The sequence below is a fragment of the Mustela putorius genome, unplaced genomic scaffold (genome assembly GCF_011764305.1).
Source record: "Mustela putorius furo isolate JIRA1106 unplaced genomic scaffold, ASM1176430v1.1 tig00003909_pilon_pilon_pilon, whole genome shotgun sequence".
Lineage (NCBI taxonomy): Eukaryota > Metazoa > Chordata > Mammalia > Carnivora > Mustelidae > Mustela > Mustela putorius.
Window position 1 is genome coordinate 9,608,722 of NW_025422057.1, and position 15,222 is coordinate 9,623,943.

The following is a 15,222-nucleotide window of genomic DNA, read 5'->3' on the forward strand; positions in this document are numbered from 1 at the left end:
ATTCCTAGAGCTGACATCAGGAACCAGGCCATTGCCCTTTTCCTTTGTCACTTACCCTAATAAGGGGTGCGGAAACCTAGCAAATGCAAAATATTTCATTGTGTTAAAGTATGTGGGTTTCCTGCTTCAGCTGGACAAAGTAATTTGTTGAACACACAAATTTTGAAGTCGGTGTGTTCAACCAGAGCACCAAAACCACTTCCGGCACTGACAACAGTGAACATTGAATGCAGGGAATCGGTGACAACAGAGAGTGGTGCTGCTGAGAGCTGGGCAAGGCACAGAGTGACCCAGAGACGAGCAACAGCTGGAAGCCACGGCCTCTTCTGGGCCACCCCTGCGCCGCCCCAGGGCTACCACTCGAAGCTGGAACCTTAACCACTTCAAGCGCTACGTAGCCGGAGCTGCTGCCGAAAAGCAGAGCCGAGAAAGAAAAAGGCCGGGTTTGGGGGAGAAACCCTGGCTCCGTCTCCCCCCACCCCTGGGTCCAGCCTCCTGCAGCGCAGAGCCAAGCAGTAGAAGCAGGAAGGACAGACAGGCCCAGGCATGGCGCTGGAGCTAAAGCAAGGAGTGGGAGGTGGGATCCCTGCCTCTCCAGATTCGGTCCCCCTTCACCTTGATCTCCCCCGACTGTGTCCCGGGTAACGTGAAAATCTAAAACTACACTGGCACTGGTTCTGAGGACATGAAGACTCTCTGGCTGGCATCCCTGATGTCCCCTGTCCTTCGCATCTGCCTGCCTTCCCACGTAGGGTTCTCAGTGGACCAGTGTGGCGTTCTCTGACAACGGAGAACTTCTTTTGGGATAATAGTACATGATGAGCTTGCATCTCCCTCTAACAAATTTCTGAACAGATGTAGAGTATAATTTTGGAATGCCCTAACTCATTTTATCACTTTCTGATGATTGAGATCAGCTGACTGACTTCTATCTCTTCTGAAACTGATGCTGGATGGTTAATCCAGACTAATTAATGAATACCCAGTAGAAGAAACAGCTTCAGTTAAGGAAGAATAAACATTTAACTGTTGCTTCAATTTCACAATAAAAAGGGATGTAATTCAGTTCAAATGTTTAAAAACATAGAGCCTTCTGTGAGATGCCCAATAAAATGTTGAATTTATAGCAACTCTATTGTGAAACTATGATGACTTTTATTTGACTTGAAGAAGTTTATTGCTGAAAGATCCTGAGAAATCTTCTAAAAGAATCCTTTTGTTGAAAAGGAAATTAGCATTTCCACTTCTCAGTTTCAGAAGACCTAAATTAATTTTTTTTTAAGATTTTATTTATTTAATTGATAGAAGACACAGGGAGAGAGGGAACACAGGCAGAGTGGGAGAGGGAGAAGCAGGCTTTCCGCCAAGCAGGGAGCCCCATGCAGGGCTCCATGCCAGGACCCTGGGATCATGACCCGAGCCGAAGGCAGATGCCCAACACCTGAGCCACCCAAGCATCCCAACCCAAATTAACTTTTTAAAAATGCCTAAATCAACCTTAAAAACAACTGTTTAAAATTATAAAAGCCTTATGCCAATTCTAGAAAATCCAAGAAATGATGAGAGTATTCGTATGCGTGTGTTTCCCCCAGTGTGAAAGTCTCCCTACATGCTCCTGCCTCCCGAGGTAGACTCGCTCATTCGTACAGCGAGAATGTATAGAGCACCTGCCATCAGCCGTTGTACTGGACACCGAGGAAATATTAGTGGGCAAAACAGTCACAATGTTTCATTCAATTTGTATTCACACAGGACTTTGTAGTGGGAAAGGAATCAGGCAATAACTACGTGTGTCACGTGGTAGTCAGTGCAGTGAAGGCAGTTAAGGAGCGCAAGGGGAGCCGGGGCGCTGGTTTATAGAGAGTTCGGGAAGACCCTCTGAGGAGCCAACCTCTGGCGTCATCTGAGGAAGCAGGAGGGTGAGCTGGGTTTTTTCTGGGGGAAAAAAGGGTCTTTCTAGGCAAAGGGAATGGGGAGAAGTAACTGTAAAAAGGTTGTTGTGTATTCGCTCGGATTTGTTGTGTGCATATACTAGGCTTATAAAGACCAGCCTCCGTTTTTTTTTTTTTTTTTTCCCACTTAACAATCTGCCTTCCTTTGTCTTTTTGATAGCTGTGTAGCATTTTATCACATGCCTGTACCTTAACACGTCTGGCCAGTTCTCCGTTGGTGAACCCGTGCGTTGTTTCCAGGTCCTCGGTACCGCTGAGTGTGGCTCTAAACCCGCTTATGCTCACATATAAATACTAACGTGTGTGTTTCTCTGTTCTCAAACCACCTTATTTTTTAAATTATTTTCTTAAGATTTTATCTATTCATTTGTTTTAGAGAGAGAGCGCGCGCGCTCGAGTGCGGGGAGGAGCAGAGGGGGAGGGACAGGGAGGTGGAAAAAAATCTCAAGAAGACCCGTGCCGAGGGGCTCGATTTCATGACCCTGAGATTTCAAAACCAAGAGCTGGGCGCTCAACCGACTGAGCCACCCAGGCGTCCCAACTCAACCGACTTTAAAAGGCTTAAGAAAATACCGATGCTCAGGTTTTATTCAGACCAGTTACTAAATCAGGATAGTCTGGAGGAGGGATCTAGGACTTTTTTGGTATTTTTTTAAAGGTTCCTTGGATGATTCCAGTATGTGGTCAGGGTTGAGAACCGCAGCTATAGGATGATTCTTACAAGTGATCTGGCTGAGTCAATGATAAAAGACATGGTACATTTTAGTTGATAGTGTAAAGTTGTTCCGTGTATTAGTTAGAATTAGGAGCAGCTGCCAGTAGTAGAAATCTAAATTCAGAGGCGCTTGGGTGGCTCAGTGGGTTGAAGTCTCTAATTCGGCTCAGGTCATGATCCCCGGTCCCGGGATCAAGTTCCTGCATCCGGCTCTCTGCTCAGCAGGGAGCCTGCTTCCTCCTCTCCCTGCCTGCTTCTCTGCCTACTTGTGATCTCCTTCTGTCAAATAAATAAAATCTTTTAAAAAATTAAAAAAAAAAAAAGACATCTAAAGTCAGTTGGCTTAAACTAGATCGTTTATTTTTTTTATTATTATTTTTTTTTTAGATCGTTTCTTTTTTTTATGAAATTCTTTACATAGGCAGACCAGGACTAGAGTTGTGTTACACGGAGTCCTCAGGTACCCGGGTTCCTTCTGGCTTTTGTTTTTGCTGACCTAAGGGAAATCTTCTAATCTCAAGCTTAAGAGAGACTGAGAGAGAGAGACAGAAGAGGGGTCAGGGCTTCTGCCATGACTTCCGTGATGCAGGCAGCACAATGAGGGAAGAAGGGTTGAAGGGCACAGACCAGCTGTTCTCTTAAAAGATGCCTAGAAACTTCCACAGAACACTTCCGCTTGTGTTCCGTGGGCCAGAGCTTGGTCACAGGGCCGGACCCAACTGCAGGGGAAGCTGGACACAGGCTTTCCTCCAGGTGACCGGTGTGTCCTGTAGAAGCCAGGGCTTTGCTTATCTGAAAAAGGAGAAGAACCGGGAGCCACAGCCACCAGCCGCCCCTGCCCTGTCCCCCTCCCCAGGGCTGTGAGCTCTGCCCTCCGTCCCCAGACCCTTCATGCCCCAGGGCCAGGACCTGCCCCGCTGGCGTTCGCCCAGGCCTCCCGGTCACCGAAAGCTTCGCTGCTGCGCGGGGAACCTCAGGACATCGGCCCGGGGGAGACGCAGAGTCAGTGCAGTTCGGCCCCCAGAAGGACGGTGGCAGCGGCTGTCCTCGGACGTTCCCGCTCCCCCGGGGGAGGGCCTCTTCCTGCCAGCGGGTGTCGGTCCCCGCCGTCCCGCTCGGACATCCTGAAGGACGCGTCTTCCTCCCGCATTCCTATCGCGGGAATTACCGTTCCTCTCGGGGGCGAGAGTAGCGTGACCGTGACTTGGTGTAATGCGTCTTCTTTGCCCTTGCAGTGGACGAAGGTCGCAGCAAGGAGCCCGACCGGCTGCAGGTGTTCCACAAGAAAGCCATCCTGCCCTACGGCGTGTACAAGAGGCAGCGCAAGGCGGCGGCCGAGGAGGCGGCGGTGCTGCAGTACGCGCGGCTGGTGGGGCAGGCGTGCGCCGAGCGGATGCTGCTGCTGCGGAACTGAGGCGGCCGCGCTTCCGCGTCTCCCCCACCCCCCGCGCCCCCCCCCCACGCACCCCCCCACCCGCGCCGAGCGGATGCTGCTGCTGCGGAACTGAGGCGGCCGCGCTTCCGCGTCTCCCCACCCCCCGCGCACCCCCCACGCACCCCCCCACCCGCGCCGAGCGGATGCTGCTGCTGCGGAACTGAGGCGGCCGCGCCCCCCGCGCCTCCCCCTGCGCACCCCCCACGCACCCCCCCCATGCACCCCCGCGCCCCGGGGACACCCCGGCCTGCCCACAGATGAGATATTTTTTATTTTGACTCTTCTATGGCTTTTCTAAACCATTTTGTGGCGGTGTTCGCGTGAGAGGCCCCGGCCCCTGTAAAGATTTGAAAAACGGGTCGTGACCTGGCCTCGTCGCGGGGGGTCTCTCGTTCCGGAAGTTTGTTTTATGAACAAGATACGGTATCGACGTCTCGTGTTAATATTTTGGAAAGTAAAAGGAGTGGGTGGATCTTAAGTCGTTTAAACATCGTCTTGCTTTTTTGGTCCAAGAACTCACAGCCGACTGTGCTCAGAGCCGTTTGACATCGGCTGATGCCGGGCGACCGAGGGCTGCGGAAGGAGGTGGGGAGTCGGCCTGTGGCTTCGCAGACTCTCAAGAGCGCTCCGTGTGTGGTGTCCCTGCCCAAGGTTGTGTAGTTGGTAGAACACTCAGAAGATATACCTTAAAGGCGGTCCTGTGAACCCCAGAGGATCATTTACCCAGGACAGCCCCGGTGCGGTCATGTCTGCTGTCTTGACGCAATTGTTTTTTCCTAGAATAATTAATTTTACTCTCAAAAGTATCCCAGTTTGACAACGAAGTTATGTGATTACCCTAGTTGTACATATTATTTGTTCTATTTCTAAACGAAGAAATGGAAGTTTTGGGTGGGGGGTTGTTGGTTTTTTTGTTTGGGGGGCTTTTTTTTGCCTGTTTTAGGAAAATGTGAGCTCCTGCCTTGACCTAAGACCCATCAGAAGTAAATATATGCTAAATTTTTCACTCCTTAGAACTCAGGACACTTGTCTTCGGTTATTGATTAAAAATGAGTTAATATCTGACTCCTTTTATAGCTGTGCTACAAACCACGTTTAATGAGGCATAGGAATCATTTTGACCTCTGTTCCAGGGCAGAGGTGGAGCAATCCATTTTTTGCCCTTTGATTTGGGAGTCAGCACATGCTCTCTCTGTGTCCTCTCACTTTCTTTTGGCCCCTCACCCAGTCAGCAAATGTCCCTTGTCCCCCCCGGTCAGGGTTGCAGGCCCTGTGCTGGGAGGAAGGAGGCTCGGCGGCAGCAGTTCACAGAGCAGAACTGTGTTGGAGGCGATGAATGACAGAGGAGGGTTAGTTTCCTGCGCTCTCTTTCAGCTGACCCCCGCCTTCTGCCAGCTGCTTGGCCACTGAGTTCATTCCATTCCCCATTTTGCCTGTTTCCTATCAATATTTTTAAAAAACCATATTATAAAACATAGTACTTTGAAATCTACTACTGGTTTTAATCTTTTCTTCTAAATACACTGAATTTAGATAAGACATGAGAAAATAATTTCATTTAGATAAAACAACGATCATTAAATAATGATTTTAAAAATCACATGTCTAGAAATTCAGCATCCAAATAAACTGTGTATTTATTCATTCAGAGGGTGTGTGTGTGTGTGTGTGTGTGTGTAAAACACTTGCCACTTGCAGGTACTTTGCCAGCTGAGCTGAGAGCAGCGAGGAAAGCCATTTTCTCTGATCGCGTGGGTTTTGCATTCTTCTGAGATTTTGTTCTTCAAAGTCATCTCCCAAGAGTATTTGATAGACTCTTGTTTGGAAATGCTTTCAGAATCTGTAGACTTTTTTCTTTTTCCTCCAAAAAGAAGATAGCTTAATGTTTTTAGAATCACAAAATGGTACTCACTGTAAGCAGTTCAAATATTAATAAAACTATAAATAAGAAGGTAAAATATAATCTGAAATTCTACCGTACTAGAAAAAAAGAATTGTTATACATCTACACACAAAATGTACATAATTTGAATATACATGGAATTATGCTCTATATACTGTGCTGTGGACATAGCTGAATTTTGAAAGAAATTTCAAAGTAGGACTTCAGAAGTGTTGTGAGTGATATGAGTACCAGGAAAGTCAGCGGGCTGGGGCCGCATCTTGGTACCCTTGGCGTCGGAATGTTTTTGATGCTACCAACTGCATCATACCCTCTTTATCTCCGTGACTGGCACATGGAATAGCAGCCCTAGAGATCACAACTCTTGAGTAGCCCGTGAAGAGAAAACCAGACTCTTACGTCTTACCACGACTCTGGTTTCCTCCTGCAGAATTCAGTCCGGGTTCCTTCAGAGCAAAGTGATCGATCACATCCCCTTCTGGGAATCAGGGTCCTGCCTCTGTGGGTGGCATTCAAGGTGGCTACAGTGACCCTCCAGAGAGAGCTGACCACAAAGCTGCTTTTGCTCAGTTGCTGTATTCATGTGCTGTTCTTTGGGGAAGAGACAGTGTATTGATCCTAATGAGTTAATTATTTGTTCTTTGGTATCCTGGCTGAGTACTGATAGCGTGCTAGAAAAGGACAGCAAGGCAAGTGACCCAACTTGGCTGGGTGACGTGCAGTGTAGCTGAGAAATCTGGTTTTATGTTCATGGCTTTCATCCAAAGAAAGACACTCGAGAACCTTTCAAAGATAGTTTCCATCTTTTCAAGGCTTTAAGCTACGCATTCACGCTCTTAGAGTTGGAGTTCCTTTCCAGATGCACGTAAATGCATACCTGCTTCCTTGTTTCTGGAGCAGAAATGTCATCGAGGTTTTCCAGGCCACCATCTTATTTAAATTCTTCCAGTTCTGTGAGATTTTTGTTATTTTTAAAAAATGTAATCTGAGCACTTTTTAAAAAATATTCTATAAAAGAGGCTATTACCAAATGAATATATTATTCATTTGATTAAAATTATTTAGATAAGAAATCATTACTGTTTAGCTTTGCTTTCAGACAGTGTATCCTATTATTTATCCATTTTGCAAAATATCACTTGTGTGTGGTTTCTTAACATAGCAGAATCTATTATGTAAATGAACCTTTTCAGATGTCTGGGCAGTCGATGGTTTGATTGTATAGGCTTTGTACTATTTAAGTGTGAATAAAAATGAGGAAGAATATAATGACGAGTTATCTAGAAGGTTTTGGTGGTTGCTAACTTAAAAGAAGGAAATGAAATGGAAACATAATGTTTGAATTAGAAGTTATTCAAATGTGTGTTCTTTTCCAAAAGAAAACCAGTGACTAAAGCAAAACAAGTTTGATTGCATGTGATTTTTCTTTTGCTCTTGTGTATGCCTTTTGAACAGTCCATTTGATAAATCTTGAATGAAAAAAATAAAGCTGTTTCTATCTGCAGTGGGTTGTGCTGATCAATACTTAAAAGACATGTGTTTCCATACTTTTCAATTTTTTACTACATTTTACCTGTAATGAATATGCAGAAAACAGAGGTAGAACGTTGGCTGTATGAATCATAATATCTCATTTACAGTAACTGGGAATTCCAGATCATTTGGTTACCTAAATCAAAGCATGATGGATTCCTTTCTCAGGAGTGAACAAAAATAAATATCACTTTAAGAAAAACATCCAGATTTCACATGATAAATTAGGAAATAGACATAGGACTTAGGTAGTAAACTCAAATATATTTTCTCTCAAAAAGCTTAGTTTACAGAGAAATTCTCTTAAAATACCCCATAAAGCAAGTGTGCCTTAATCGTTCATAATAGTACACAGTATATTTAATGAACACATTTACAAGAGTTTTGTCTTTTTTACAGTAAAGAGGTCCCTGGTAGGTTTAGGATAAAATGAATCCTATTTTCCAAGTGATTTAAATGTTGGTTATAATTCCCACTGACTTTTTTTTTTTTAATCTACCGAAGAAAATACAAAATCACTTACCATGCCATCGGTAATCACCACCCCTGCCATTCATGTTTTTTTTTTTTTAAATGTCACAATTTTTTTTTAAAGATTTTATTTATTTATTTGAAAGACAGAGATCGCGAGTAGGCAGAGAGGCAGGCAGAGAGAGAGAGGAGGAAGCAGGCTCCCTGCTGAGCAGAGAGCCCGATGCGGGACTCGATCCCAGGACCCTGAGATCATGACCTGAGCTGAAGGCAGAGGCCTAACCCACTGAGCCACCCAGGCGTCCTGCCATTCATGTTTTGATGTTGTACACTCTCAAACTTTTTTCTACCTACATGTCTTTTTTTTTAAGATTTTGTTTATTTTTATTTGAGAGACAGGTAGCTGGAAATAGCACACAAGTAGTGCAGAGAGGGAGAAGCAGATTCCCCACTGAGCAGGAAACCCGATGCGGGACTTGATCTCAGGACCCTACAATCATGACCTGAGCCAAAGGCAGACACTTGACTGACTGAGCCACCCAGGGGACCCTGTCTTACTTTAAATAAAAATGGAATCATGTATATTGTTTCATAATTTTGAATGTTTTAATCCATTTGTGAACATGAAAATAAATGAAGAATATGATTTTTTTTTAAGATTTTATTTATTTATTTGACAGACAGAGATCACAAGTAGGCAGAGAGGCAGGTAGAGAGAGAGAGGAGGAAGCAGGCTCCCCGCTGAGCAGAGAGCCCGAAGCTGGGCTCCATCCCAGGACCCTGGGATCATGACCTGAGCTGAAGGCAGAGGCTTTAACCCACTGAGCCACCCAGGCTCCCCAAGAATATAACTGTTTTCATGGCAGTTCAGTAATAGCTGTATCTAGTATCTTTTGAGAAAGGGGCCTTACGTGGTTCTTACTGCTCCTTTTCCTCCATCCAATGCCTTTCCACGACAATAGGGATTTCCGCCGAGCTCTAAGGTTCAGGTATAGCTTTTAAAAGTTAGTGCCGCCTCCTCTCATTGTCCCTTAACTAAATATTTTCTGGGATACTGCCCTACCGTTTTTACAGTTTGAACACCTCTAAAATTCCCAATTAGAAAATATCTTATTTAAAAGCTTAAGGTTGGGGCGCCTGGGTGGCTCAGTGGGCTAAAGCCTCTGCCTTCAGCTCCGGTCATGATCCCGGGATCCTGGGATCGAGCTCTGCATCGGGCTCTCTCCTCGGCAGGGAGCCTGCTTCCTCCTCTCTCTCTGCCTACTTGTGATCTCTGTCAAATAAATAAATAAAATCTTAAAAAAAAAAAAACCCTAAAAGCTTAAGGTTATTTAAAACAAATTAAGGTTCTGATTCATGGATTCTTCATACAACAGAGGCCCTTAAAATGGGTACCTGGAAAGGGTGGGCTATTACTATTAGCTCAGCCAAGTTTTTTAGTTTGAAAAACATGTTGGCTTTTTTAGATTTAATTCTAAGTAAAACAGCACTTCTGTATCCAGTTAATTGTTACAGTTGGTATCTTCAGTCCCGTCCTGTCCAGGAAATAGTTTCCTATTGACGGTCTAATTCTCAATTAGACCAAGAACTGAAGTTGCTAAATACATTTGGTATGCCAAATTTTTATTCACGGAGGGCTCCAAAATAGCTTACAGATTTTTATTGCTGGGGTTTCTCACTGTATCTCTCCCCTTGCAATATGAAGAAGAAATTTCAAATGGACGCGCTGTTAAAATACAAAACAAAACAAAACTGGGGGCACCCGGGTGGCTCAGTCAGTTAAGCGTCCGACTCTTGATTTCAGTTCAGGTCGTGATCTCAGGGTCTTGGGATCGAGCCCCACATTGGGCTCTGCGCTCAGGGAGGAGTCCGCTTGGGGTTCTCTCCCTCCCCCTCCCTTCGACCCCTCTCCTTGCATGTGCTCTCTCTCTCTCTCTCTCTCAAATAAATAAAATCTTAAAAAAAATAAATGAAACCTAGCAGAGCAAATCTTAAAAGCTATATGGCATTTATGATTTTTAATAATTACCCTTCAATATGAAATTCCATAACACATGTTTCAGCCACCTCGGAGGAGAGAAAGACATCCTTCCTTTGTCTGGTTTGCATTAAGCAGACCACGAGTGACCAGCACGAGTATCTGTTTCTTTGATCATTACAGTTTGATTAAAACCAATAGACAGAAAGTGGTTTCTATAACCAGTTATAGGTTGCATGCTAAAGCCATCATATCAAAAAGGTATAAATGTTGTGCTCCCTGCTTGCCGAATTCAACTCTGTGTTTTTTGGATCATGCTTTCCCCTGCCCCTTAATTTTTCGTGCATTTGTCAGTCTGTGCCAGGGTCTTAAAATCATTTAACACTGGCCTTTTATAAAATGTTATTTAATTAGTGTTAAATGAAGACTCATGAATACTTCATGCAGTCACATTCATCGCACTTTGTTAATTCAGTATTCAGTGAGTCTGAAGAGCATCTCTCAACTCACGGAGCTTTTTGATCATGAAATACGAACAACAGCATTGGGGCGTTTGTGAATTCAGAGCTTAAGGATCTCAGCTCGGTTGTATGTGGAGCCTTCTGTACACTATCCGCGCATCTGAGAATGTTCAGAGATGGCCAGACCGGAAGCTAACCGTTGCTGATCTTGTTTAATTGACCATTAAAGCAAAGATTGTATCTACACATACAGTGGGAGAGAGCGTGTGCTTCATGAAAGCTCACTCCTAAGGGTATGATTATTCTCAGTTTTAAATCAAACAATCAGCTCAGTACAGTTGCCCCTTGAACACGGGCTCACATGGGTCCGCTTCTACACAGATTTTCTGCAGTAAGTACAGTACTGTGCTGTCAATATATTTTCCTTGATTTTCTTAAGAACATTGTGTTTTCTCTGGGAGTGCTGACTTGATGGTAGGAATACAGCATATGATACATATGATACAGGAAATATGTGCTAATCGACTGTGCATGTTATCAGCAAGGCTTCTGGGCAACAGGAGGCGATGAGTGAAGTTTTGGGGGAGTCAGATTTTTGACCACACAGGGGGTCGGTGTCCCTAACCCATGTTGTTCACGGGTCAACTAAAAGGGTTTGGATGTATAGGACTAGTGTAGAAGTCCGACAAACTGATACAGCTGCCCTGTCCACAAGAGCCACAACTGTCTATTTCATTAATTACAATTAAAATTCAGTTCTCAGCCTCACTAGCTACATTTCAGAGGCTCACAGCTGGCCCTGTGGGGCCCCTGGGCTGCTGTAATAGCTTATCACGACTAAAAACAACACGCATTGATTCTCACAGTTCTGGAGGCTGGAAGTACAAACCCAAGGAATCGACAGGGCTGTGCTGGCTCTGATGGATCCAGGAGGAGTCTTTCTGGAGCCTTCCAGCTGCGAATGGTTACCAGCAATGCTCGGTGTTCCTTGGCTGGCAGCTGCCTCATTCCCAGTTTCTGCCTCCCTGTTCTCAAGGCCACCTTGTCTCTGTGTGTTTCTCTGGGTCAACTCCTCACAAGGATTACTAGTCATACTGGGTTTAGAGCTCACTGTAATCTAGTATATGACCTTATCTTAATATGTCAGCAAGGCATCGAGGCTTAGAACTTCAACCTATCTTTTTGCCAGGGGCTTGGGGTGGAGAGGGACACAATTCCTTTTTCTTCAGTAGGCTCCAAGCCCAACAGGGGGCTTGAACTCATGACCCCGAGACCAGGAGTTGCATGCTCCACCCACGGAGCCAGCCCCGTGCCCCCGTGGGGGACACAGTCGCACCCAGCAGAGCGGCCCCATTGGACGGTACAGATACAGAACGATTCCACTGTTGTAAGTTCTAGTGGACGGTGCGCAGAGAGGCCATCTTACAAAATAAAAATGTCATGGTTTGATATGTCTTATACGTTTCGACATGGCCAAACACCGCGCAGCGAATCCAGTGGGACATTAGGGCAATTTACTTTGACAGTGTCTGGTTTCTCATTGTAACTCCCATTGAGCGATCTTGTCTCATCTGTAAGTGCTGCTGCCCATTCGTATGAATCTGCAGATCCTCAGTATCTCGTGACCGTGAGGCTGCCTCAGTTTCTTGATGTAACTGCCACGTCACTAGATTTAAAGTTAAACTACGGGGGCGCCTGGATGGCTCTGTTGGTTAAGCATCTCGAGTCAAATTCTCTCGCACCCTCTTCCCGAACCCCAAGTAAATTAAAAAAAAAAAATCTTTAAAGTTAAAATATGTGTAGCGATAATGTTTAATTAATGGATAACTTGAATGAATGAGAGATTAATCCAGAAGTATTTCTGAAGAATTTGTGCTCTTCTATTATTCCTTTTTAAAAAATAAATTTTATTTATTTACTTGAGAGAGAGAGAAAGAGCACAAGCTGAAGGAGAGGGAGAAGCAGACTCCTTACTGAGCAGGGAGCCTGACACGGGGCTCAGTCCCAGGACCCCGGGATCATGACCTGAGCCCAAGGCAGATGCTTAACCAACTGAGCCACTCAGGCGCTTCTATTATTTCCATTTTTATATTTTTAATATATATTTTCTTTTAGGTTTCTAGTTCTAGTTACATGGTTATTTTGATCAAATAGAAAAAAATTTTTATAAATGTATCAATAAAAATCTTTGAATCTGTACCAATAAAAGGATTTATATGCATCTCTCACAAAAATATGCAGTGAACCTGTATGCAAACGAAAATGGGAAAAATAAATCCTCATTACACATCTCTGTTGTCTTGTTGAATGCACAGCTGGTGGTTACCTCACATGAGTAAGTCCAGAAGACAGATTAGATTGATTTACAGGTCTGCCTTAAAGATTTTTTATGCCTTTACTATTGTATTTTATTTTAAAAGATCTTATTTATTTATTTGACAGAGACAGAGTGAGAGAGGGAGCACAAGCAGGAGGAGTGGGAGAGGGAGAAGCAGGCTTCCCACGGAGCAAGGAGCCTGATGCGGGGCTCGATCCCAGAACCCTGGGATCATGACCTGAGCCAAAGGCAGATGCTTAATGACTGAGCCACCCAGGCATCTCTACTATTGTATTTTTAAGGATGATTTTGAATACTGGCTTTTTTTCCCCCTAGTACAGCCTACTTCGGACCCAAACTGCCTGTCATTGTCCTCAACGTGGAGATCTTCATGGAATTTCACCAGAGGCATGGGATTTAGATACAGAGACATCTGTTTGGATTCACTTCCCCAGACTGTTTGCGGCCACCCATGAGCAGAGCCGGCGGGGGGTGGGGTAGGTCCGAGGGAGCCCCGGAGGTTGGTCAGCGGCCTCCAGGGGCTCTGCACGGGGTGAGGGCAAGGCCTGCGGGAATTAAGGGTGACAGTCTCCAGTCTCCCGGTCTCTGCCTCTTCTCCAGAGCCACACTGTGATTTACGTAATTCTATTCCATATGCTTTTTTATAAGTCAGCCAGAGAAGCATCCGTGTGTAGCCAACTGTGTGTAATTACAAGCTCTCCGTCTACAGCCGCTGGTGGTTCACGCTTGCGGTAATTAATATTTCTGATCATGTCACCAAAGATGCTGTCGAGAACGTTTGGAAATAAAGGATCCACGTTGGGAGGAGAAAGTCTGGAGACCACTTTGAGCTTACGATAATGAATACATTATTCATTTCTATTACTCCTTTATTGCCTTTGTTAAGATATGGAAACTGTCCTGTGCCAGCATTCCTTGTGAGTCATGACGATCTCCGACTATCCTTATCTGCAGTTGCTTATCTAGGCTCTTCACCATCTGGAACATGAACAGAGTGTCCAAAAGTAAGGTTAAAAAAATAAAAAAGAAAGAAAGAAACTTGCCTCTTAGAAGCATAATGGGGCGTGAATCCAGGCTCTAGAGCTTATGCCCTATTAATGGGACAGCCACTTGGGCCGCGTGGCATAAGGAGAAGAAATTTTTGGTCCGAAGGAAAAGGATAAAATGTGGAAATGGCATGTTAGTGGAAGGGTGTACATCACCTCCTGGACAGCTCTTACTGTGTGCCCGCTGGCATTCAACACTGCCCCGTGGACAGTGGTGCTGGGAGCCTGTTCTGGAGGCAGACGGATTGTAGCAGGGAGGGCTGACACAGACCTAGAGTGACCTTCTGACCGTGTTCCACAAGCAACCAGTTCCTTCCATTAACCTCAGTAAGTCAACGGAATATGGAGGGAACCTGGATCCTGGGGACAAGCTGGGCCAGGTTCAAGTCCTGGGATCGCTTAACTAATTGTGGCACCTTAGGCCAGGACCAGAAGGCAAGCAAACCTCAGCTTCCTCATCAGGAGAGATGACCTGGGCAGGTGGGGAGCCAGCTGGTAGGGGTCGAGGACAGTTGTCTTACAGAAGTGGCCTCGCCCGACCCCTGCTCTGCAGCCCATTACACCTTGCCCGAAGCAGATGTCAACAAAAAGGAAGGTAATGAAGAAATATTTGAACAAAATATTAAAAAAGAAAGAAAGAGTAGACCCTACCAATCCAAGGCCTAGAAGCCTGAACATCTCAACAGCCCCCGAGCACACAACGTGGTCAGGGCAATCAGACTTGACATTGGTAAAGACAATGCTGACTGGTCAAGGAAGCAATTCGAGTACAGTCGAGTATATTTCTATTCAAAATTGTGATAGTAACAAAAAGATTCCATTAACTGGATAAGTTCCGGTTATCTGCAAACTTCACCATACTGAAACAGGTCTTCGCGACTACAGAATGAGAGTCCATTTGGAATGGCCGCATTCACAAAGGATGCTCTAGTGTTAGAGAGGCAGAAACTTTCTATTGGCTGGCCTCTGTCTAACAGAGTGTGGATAAACAATTATTCAGAGGAACCCACGGAGGGCCTCGCTCTCCAGTGGCGCCACCATTCAGAAATTCCTTGGTATACTGGGAGAATAAAATGGGTTTTGAGGCCCGGTACAATTATGCGCATTTTTGTTTGTTTTGTTTGAGACAAAACTAAACAACAGGATATCTGGAAAACCAGCAGCATTTTGTAGACTGGGCCAAACGCCCCGCACAGCGGGCTGTCATATCCACTTACAGTTTCAGTGATAATGACTGGACTGTTTTCAGCCAGCCCCCAACTGCTCCTGCTTTTCTTCGTGTTTCTGCATTATTCCCCCGCATGAAGGCAAATTCTGGAAGAGGCATTACTTCTTAAAATCGGCTTTTCACAGGGCCACACGTTAGCCAAAGAGCGTTATCAAAAAGGCC

The 15,222-nt window shown here is 45.1% G+C and overlaps 1 protein-coding gene and 1 long non-coding RNA gene across 10 annotated transcripts in view; one reads left to right on the forward strand and one right to left on the reverse strand.

Moving 5' to 3' along the window:
- The window catches only part of ATE1 (arginyltransferase 1), a 172,991-nt gene extending 159,393 nt beyond the window's left edge, over positions 1-13,598 (forward strand). For 3 of the 9 annotated variants that reach the window (XM_004751797.3, XM_045068892.1, XM_004751800.3), the window contains one exon: positions 3,903-4,156. In XM_004751797.3, the coding sequence (XP_004751854.1) occupies positions 3,903-4,081 (179 nt within the window). In that variant the 3' untranslated portion in view covers positions 4,082-4,156. Of the gene's footprint in view, positions 1-3,902; positions 7,510-13,101 lie in introns of those variants that run through there. The other 6 variants (XM_045068890.1, XM_045068889.1, XM_004751796.3 and 3 more) reach the window with 4 other exon arrangements.
- On the reverse strand, positions 3,006-3,905 carry LOC106005703. Its single transcript, XR_001179274.1, has 2 exons — positions 3,295-3,905; positions 3,006-3,199 (listed from the first exon to the last, which is right to left on the reverse strand). It is a non-coding gene; the product is annotated as an uncharacterized LOC106005703 (long non-coding RNA).
- Positions 13,599-15,222: the final 1,624 nt, after the last annotated feature.